This window comes from Esox lucius, chromosome 20 (assembly GCF_011004845.1).
Source record: "Esox lucius isolate fEsoLuc1 chromosome 20, fEsoLuc1.pri, whole genome shotgun sequence".
NCBI classification, from domain to species: domain Eukaryota; kingdom Metazoa; phylum Chordata; class Actinopteri; order Esociformes; family Esocidae; genus Esox; species Esox lucius.
Genome location: NC_047588.1, coordinates 40,008,652 through 40,017,125, shown reverse-complemented (window position 1 = coordinate 40,017,125; position 8,474 = coordinate 40,008,652). Strand labels below are relative to the sequence as shown.

At 37.7% G+C, this 8,474-nt stretch overlaps 1 protein-coding gene across 1 annotated transcript; it reads left to right on the top strand.

Moving 5' to 3' along the window:
• The first annotated feature begins 1,435 nt into the window (after positions 1-1,435).
• Positions 1,436-6,792, top strand: LOC105007180 (nuclear factor 7, brain-like). The gene is made up of 11 exons (XM_010866010.4): positions 1,436-1,623; positions 1,876-1,997; positions 2,308-2,361; positions 2,765-2,869; positions 4,454-4,555; positions 4,675-4,839; positions 4,976-5,113; positions 5,222-5,273; positions 5,486-5,512; positions 5,607-5,633; positions 5,722-6,792. The coding sequence occupies exons 1-11, from the start codon at positions 1,605-1,607 to the stop codon at positions 6,249-6,251; spliced, it is 1,341 nt and encodes a 446-aa protein (XP_010864312.2). The 5' UTR covers positions 1,436-1,604; the 3' UTR covers positions 6,252-6,792.
• Positions 6,793-8,474: the final 1,682 nt, after the last annotated feature.

Below are 8,474 nucleotides of genomic sequence, written 5' to 3'. Positions count from 1 at the left end.
TCAAGCAAGAATGGGAATACATTTCACTTTCAGAACTACAGTAATTGGTCTCCTCAGTTCCCAAATGCTTACAGAGAATTGTTAAAAGTAAAGGGTGATGCAACACTGTGGTACTGTAAACAAGACCCTGTCCCAACTTTTTGAAACATTTTGCTGGCATCAAATAAAAAATGTCCATGAATCTTTCCAAAAACAATAACTTTTATTAGTTTAATCATATGATATTTGTCTTGGTACTATTTTCAATTAAATATAGGGATAAATGATTTGCACATCATTGCATTCTGTTTTTATTTGCATTTTACACAGCTTCACAACTTTTTGGGAAATTATATAATTTTAATATAATTAAATATAATATAAATGTCTAAGGATAGCTTTTGCCTATCGTTCAGACTATTGGACATGCAATGTTGCAACTTATATCACTTAAAGTAGCCCTTTCTCTAGTTTAATTTGATGCTTTGCATTTATGGTAACTTGAAACCCACATACCTTAAACAGTTGGCTATGTAATGACTGGTTGTTGTGGGGGATGGTTCTAACAGTTCATAAAAACATTACAACCATCCCCTCTTTTTTCTAGCATGCCTAGGCAAGTGGAAGTGGAAGACCGATGGGGGTGTCCCTGCAGACATTCTGAGAAAGGTTGCAATTGAAGTCAGGCAGGGAAAATCTGTGTGATGAGTCACTCAGACCCACCTGTCTCTTCACATTGTACTGAGAAGCCCCATAAAGGGTACCTTATTAGTCAAAGTCTTCGGTGAGGCACAGGAGGAACTTTTGACAGAGTATTTGACGGAAGCAGCTAAACTGTTGGGTTAACCCCTCAAGAGGTAACAATGAGATACCTAATTAAAGAATGGTGTATAATTAAAGAATGGTGCACTCATTTGTTCAAGGAAAATATTTCACTCCACAATTATTATCCCCATTGTGAAGAGATAGAGAGAATTTATTTTCAGCTTTTCAGCAACAATTGTTGTGGTTTTCTTTATTAGTTATTGCCCCAAGGGGTCGTACATCATTCATGGAGATAAAACGGATCGCTTGATTTTAGGTCAGGAAGTTTGCATACCAGTCAGCAGTGGCAATAACTGTAAACTTGTATAAATTGTATATTGTGGATCTTAGCAAATTACCTGTCATTGTTACATCCCCCAAGCTAGTGTTACAAATCACCCCAGTTGTGGGGTAGGTTGTAAAAACGGAACTCTTTGTATTTGACACTAACTCACATAATCTATGGTTGTGTAGTAGATGTCCAAGTGAGTTATATTTGTAGAAGACAGATATGAGTAGTATGTATCAAAGTTTGAGAATCCTAGCACAAACAACCACTGAGTTACTGACACTCAAATAAAAAGGTGTTTCTTTCATCCCCGATCTCCCCTAAGGCAAATAATTCTGCTGTTTATTATCTTATGCATGCATGCGGTTTCTTTACGCCCGCAGAAACAGAAACAGCCTCTCCGGAGTAAACAAGTATAGAAAGTGAAAGTGCTTTGGACTGTTTTCAAAACATTCTGTCTTTAGTAATACATTTCATTATGCGTGGGGCAGGCTAAGTGACTAATTCAGTACTGGACATTCATGGAGAAAAAATGATAAATAGGACTACAGGTGAGTGAATTGCTGCATTACGACGTGTGTTTAAAATAAATGAGCTATTACATGACATTTTGTGACAGTCGACATAGCCTTCACAGCTGTCTTTTTGTAACAACATTTATTTGGTTTTTCAAACATTCAAATCTTACAATTTCATGTGATCCAAGCAGTAAAACAAACAAAAACGTGTGCTGTTTACATTCCTTTATTCATGCATGGACCCTGCAGTTTATTTATGCACATTGGTTTTATAATAATTTACAGAAAAATGCAATATGGGAGACAGCAGAAGCTTCGGAGGCTTTGGCAAATCTAATGGAAATAAAACCATTCTCTTTGATTGTTGTTCACAACCGTTCGCGAAACCTACTTTTAGCCATAATCAGGTAAGAAAATCAACGACCTGTTTGTTTACTTGCGGATACACTTTGGGCGTGTTCCTCTGCTCTAATCTTACTGTGGTTGGCTATCCAGATGATATGAAATAGCACACAACGTTTTTTTTTTTTATTTAGGCAGAGAAAGACAACGAGGGACCAGTGTGTTCCTCTGTTATTTTGGAAGTTATTGTGTTTAAAATATAACTTCCTCTATTTTGCATCGTTTAGCAGGTGCCATACTCCATCCTAACAACCAGGAAACTATAAGTCTAGGGTTGATGTATAAAAAGTTTATTCCATATTATTTTGCTTGCAGGTGATCACAAAACCACTGAAGAAATGTTATATTACATGTAGGAACTTTTTAAAGGTAAATCCAGGTTAATAACACTTCTCTTTTCATGCACCAATCATTAAACGCTTAAACGTAATCACACTGTTTAGCCTTACAGCTTTTATAGCTTTGTATGTTTTAATTTAGTTTTTACTGTATTTCGATTTTCTCATTCTATGTTTGATTATTATGATGTTGTATTTTTTATATATTTTTTTTATTTTCTTTGTCAAGCTCATTGAATTGCTCCTCTGTATGAATTTTGCTATATAAATAAACATGCTTGCTTGCTAAATTCATGTTTAAAATTAGGGTGTGCGTATTTCAACTATTGACAATTATAAATGTATTTTAACCATTTAATTATTTATATTAGCCTATCAGTTAACCTAGAAGGAAATGAGACAGACTTGTAATCTTCTATAGCTTTTCTTTGTAGACATCCCATAAATATATCACCTACCAAACAATCCAGTCACCCTCTCTGGAGGCATCTAAAGCCACAACCACCAAACTGGTCACAGGACTACATAGGATATCAAAGGTAGGCCTGAAAGAAATTGCAGAAGTCATTTGTAAATATATTTATGCTAATTAAGCAGATACTATGGCGATCTCAGATCAGTACATTGTGTTGAACATCATGGACACAGCTCATTACAGTATAGATTCTTATTTTTCTTTTTACATCTTACAGTTTTTCTCAATCGATTTGACACATTTCTCCAAACTCAGGTAACTGCTCTCAAAACAGTTAACACAGTGATCTGAACACTTTGTAATTGTGCTAAACAGATTGTACATTTTCCTTCATTTAATATCTTACAAATCACATGCATCATTTTCTCAAAACACTATGCACAACATTCTCAAATGTTTTCAAAGTAGTTCATACAGCCAACCAAAACTTAAATATATCAGGAAAAAACTATTGCAGCTCTTTTTATTGATCTTTAAAAATCACAAACATTTGTGTACCATTTTCCAAACATAAAAAACTAAACTTTATTATTTGTTAAATTCTCAGTTGCATGGTTTGTTTCCAATCAGCCCTAAATTGATACAGTGGGGAGAACAAGTATTTAATACATTACCGATTTTGTAGGTCTCCCTACTTACAAAGCATATAGAGGTCTGTAATTTTTATCATAGGTACTCTTCCACTGTAAGAGACGGAATCTAAAACAAAAATCCAGAAAATCACATCCCTGATGTCCTTACACAGCTCTCTGGTCTTGGCCATTGTGGAGAGGTTGGAATCTGTTTTGATTGAGTGTGTGGACAGGTGTCTTTTATATAGGTAACGAGTTCAAACAGGTGCAGTTAATACAGGTAATGAGTGGAGAACAGGAGGGACTTCTTGCTGGTTAGTAAGTGATCAAATATTTATGTCATGCAATAAAATGCAAATTAATTATGTAAAAATCATGCAATGTGATTTTTGTTTTAGATTCTGTTTCTCACAGTTGAAGTGTACCTATGATAACAATTACAGACCTCTACATGCTTTGTAAGTAGGAAAACCTGCCAAATCGGCAGTGTATCAAATACTTGTTCTCCCCACTGTATTTCTTTGTGTTTCTTCAGCTGAATTTGTTATGAAATCAACAGAGAACACACTTTTAGTTTTGATGTTAATATTGAATTTTAATAAATGCATTACTAGAATAAAATGCTGTGGTTCATTGTGCAGTGAATCCTTAACTGTTTCGCCAACATAAGAGTGTGTTTAGTTTTGCTGTGTTAACTGTTTTGAGAGCAGTTACCTGCGATTGGAGAAATTTACCAAATCAATTGAGAAAAACTGTAACAGCAGCAATGCAGCTACATAAACTGGAACTGTGTGTAAATTGGAACTACGTAGATAGCAAACAAGTATAGACACATTTTACACAAAAATATAACTAAGATGAACATATTAGCTGCAGAGAGAGGCAAATAAATAAGTAGGTTACCAAAACACTTGAAGTGGTTATTTTTTGTTATGGAAAGTGCAGTATGTTTTATGTCCGGGAGAAAGACAGGACATGCATATATGCTGCCATGCAAAACAGGTCAGAGCTAGGATGGAGGGGCAAGTGTAGGTCTCCCATACATCTTCTCCATTGCATGTTATCTTTACATACAGTGTGAAAACCATCTCACCACCAGTCATGAGGAGGACTACAGCCTGGCAGAGTGTCAACAGTTCATCCTGCAGTGGGCAGAGGAGTTGAGCAAGTTACCAATGGTAATTGGCAGAGACCAGCCACATGTCAGCAACATGTGTTTCAATGTCTTGTAAGGATGTCGGGATTAATGATGGCTCTGTGTGTGTGTGTGTGTGTGTGTGTGTGTGTGTGTTCATAGACATCTGTGGAGCCAAACAAGAGTTCACCTTCTAAGCTTCAGAGTGCTTGCTGGGAGGAGTATGAGGTGGAGAAGAGAACATGCCCAAAAGAGGCTGAGAGAAGACTTGCTGAAGCTCAAGGCGTCGTCTCAAACTGGGCTGCCCAACTACAATTACCACCACAGGTTTGACAGCTAACTAACTAAATAACCACCTAAATAAATAAATACAACTGCACCTTTATATATTTAGCCTCATTGCCAAATAAACGCTCTTTAACTTTCTACGTATTGTAAAGTACAATACACTGTTCCTCTGCAGGACTCTGTGTGTCGAAGACAGGATGTGTGTTCAGTCCTACAGGATCTGGAGAGGCAGTGGAAGAGAGGGACACTTCCCAGCATGCTCTCTGCCATGGACTTCCTCATCTGGGCTGTGCTGAAGGACCAGCCTGACGAGGTGTGCCTTCATAGTAACTTTTTTATTAAATACAATTTTTCAATCCCGAATATTAGAATATTTTTTATGAATGATTAACAATTGATCATAGTTCCGTTCACCCTACAGGGCTCCATCCCGCAGCTGTGGCTGAAATCCAAGCAGAGGTTCAAACACACAGGTATCCATCTCACTTTCAACATGAGCCAAGCCTAAATTAGCATAACAGAGACCTCTGCTCTACACTGTGTTTTTAGCGTACTTTGTGAGCTGCATTAAACCAACTGTATCATTGGTAAAAAACTTTCTGTTTATAAATGCTTGTGTTCTGTTTGAAAAGCAAATTATTGAACGCATTTATTTTTCTTCAAATTCCCTTTTCTTGGTCCTCAGCTTCCATCACAGTGATTCCTGGACCATGTAAGCAGTAGGGATGAAAAAACACAGTTCAAATTCAGTGTTTTCAAGTAAAATTTCTGTTAAACTCTGTTAAACTGTGACCATTTTATTTCAGTATGGGACTGGATTGGCAAGGCAGCAGGTACGTTTAATCCCCTTTTATTCAACTTGACATTAAAGTATTTATTCAAAAATGACCAAACAAATAACACTTTTAATTGTACTTTCAGTTGACATTCTCTTGGACCCTGAATCGGCCCATCCAGATTTCCTAATATCTAAGGATCAGAAACGTCTGAAAGTGGGTAAACCAGAAGAGAGTAGACATGATCCTAGACACAAATACGGTTGCCGTGGCAACAAGTACAATGGGTGGTGGTGCACCCTGGGAACAGAAGGCTTTACCACAGGTAGACATTACTGGGAGGTGGGGGTTGAAGGGAAGATGGACTGGAGGATAGGGGTTGCTAGGGAGTCCGCCCCGAGAAACGGCTTCATTAATCTGAACACGACGACGGGTTACTGGACACTGAGAATGCAGGTTGACGGGCTCAAGGCTCTGAAGGTCCCGGCGGTTGATATCAGGAACCCTGGGCGTCTCGGCAGGATTGGGGTCTACCTCGACATTGAGCAGGGGCAGCTCTCCTTTTATGATGCGGTGAGGCGCAGCCATATCTACACCTTCAATGACACGTTTTCTGAAAAGGTGTATCCAGTTTTTGGCACAGTTGAGACTGACCGAGAGCTTATTATAGTATAGCTCATAGGTAAATAGAGAATGATGTTGAGGTGTTCCAGTCAACCAGTTGTCAAGTATCAAGACCACCATTAGTAATCTGTTCAATCAAAATGTAAAATTATAGTAAGTATACTTTTGAGAGCTGAACATTTCTTGCCAGTAGTTGAGTAATCAGAACTCAATTATGCTTGGCTTTCCATGCATTTCAAAACAGGGAAGTGGATCACAGAAAAAGCATATAAATGTGCAGCGGTTATGAAGCCTTTCAAGGATATTATGAGCAGGATATTATGCTAGCAGTGCTAACACTGATTTTCCTTTTCAAAATAAAAGCCATCATTGAAATATATACGGTAATATAGTTAACATCACTATGCACTTTGCACTAGCAATTTTTGTTTTCCTGGCATCTATTCAATAAAGTAATCTTTATTTTTTTCATAGTTAACATGGGATTACCAATGCAATTCAATGTATTTGCTCACAAAGTTATGAAAATGTAAGATGGTTTGTGTTCTTTTTTATCCGTAAGCAATAAAAAATATATAATTATGCTTTTAAAGGTTTGTTCTGCCGATTTCTGGGTTTGTTTTACATCCCAGTTTATATTCTGTTTTAAGAGCAAACTTTTAATTCCGTTGACTTTTTTAGGCTGTCTCTACCTCATGTATGTGAAGACTAGACCATGGGTACTCAACTCTTACCCTATGAGGTCTGGAGCCTTCAGGTTTTCTGTTCATCATTAACTTGCCCCTGCCTGGTGTCCCAGGTCAAAATACACCCCTGATTAGAGGGTTGCATTGAAACAAATGGAGTGGAATGCTGTGGACGGTTCAGATCATGGTGCTGTACAGTAGGTACTTCTGCAGGGAAATCAACTCTACTATCGGTACTTTTCTTGGCATTCTGGAAAATCTCAAAATATCTCAGTAGTGAAACGTTGTGGGTTTTCCAGGCAAATTAGCTACCATCTCTGGACCAAATCATTGTATATGACAGTAACAATGCAAAATTGTACTGCAGATGAGTCACTTCCAGTGAGTGGTTGCAGTAAGAGTCGTATTTAAGAGGCATTTGCCAAGGCATGCAATTTGTAACAGTCAACCTAGTATCCATAACTGTCTCCTAACCCTCATCCTACTGACTGAGGTTCCCGCAGACTCCTGACGTGTACTTTTAGTCAAAGCTCACAGGTGCTTCATTCCAGTTTTTCATGACTTTGTCAATCAACTTGTTTCTAATGATTTTATATAATTGTTTTCAGTTTCTGTTTTAATAAGTGCTTTTTAAAACTACCAATGTACTGGGTCCTCAGGGACTCCAGTCAAAAGCACCCAATTCCGCTGATGCAGTTTTAATAAATGCAACTATTTATTGAGTTAATGTTTCCCTGGCGGCGCCCCTGCATCTGACAGATATTGTAGCTGACTACATCTAACAGTTCCACCACACAGGAAATCACCATGAACAGTTAAATGTAAACAACTTCGCTTTGCTGGTGGGTCAACGCCTCTGTGTCTAATTTAAGGCAGGGACATTGTTGTTACACACACTGCCCACATTTATGAACTTCTACCATGTATATTTTGCGTGCAGGCAATCACAAGACCACTAAGGACATTTTTTGTTTCGTTTATTTATTGAGTTTGGTTGACAACTATGTTTATGTATTACAATTGCGAGGGAATTCACCACTGAAACAACCCAGTCACCATCTCTATGTTACATTTTCCGATCTCTAAATGAACATATCAACGGTAGGCATATAAAAACGTCTAGCTGGAGACAAGATTACTCACTAAGTCTGCTAACTGCTGTGTTATCTGGTAAGAACAGGTTGTTAAGTCCACAGCTTAGCACTCTGTGTGTGTGGTTCTATGAAGAGAATGTATGAACATAATAAAAGCAATATTGCAGCGAAACAACTTGGATCTGTACATAACTTAGATAGCATGACATTGTAGACACACTGACACACAAACACAACTGACATATAACTGGACTCACTGGAGCAAGAGGCCAATTAAGATTTATGTCTGTCTCTGCCAACTAGAGATATCCGATGGGATAGGCAATTCTAGAAATGTACTATAATTTGCAAATAACCAACCAGCCTACAGTACAAATAAATTGAGTAGGTCACAACACTTGAAGACTTTTTGTTGATAATGAGAGCCCACAATTTAACGTGTGGCAAAACCCCCAGATGTAGTTTTTTACACTTAACATAGTTGAGCTGGGGTC

Coding starts and splice junctions, on each gene's coding strand:
- LOC105007180 (XM_010866010.4), top strand. Junction 2,362..2,764: donor CATGTAGGAACTTTTTAAAG/GTAAATCCAGGT, acceptor TTTTCTTTGTAG/ACATCCCATAAATATATCAC. Junction 5,634..5,721: donor CTGGATTGGCAAGGCAGCAG/GTACGTTTAATC, acceptor TTGTACTTTCAG/TTGACATTCTCTTGGACCCT.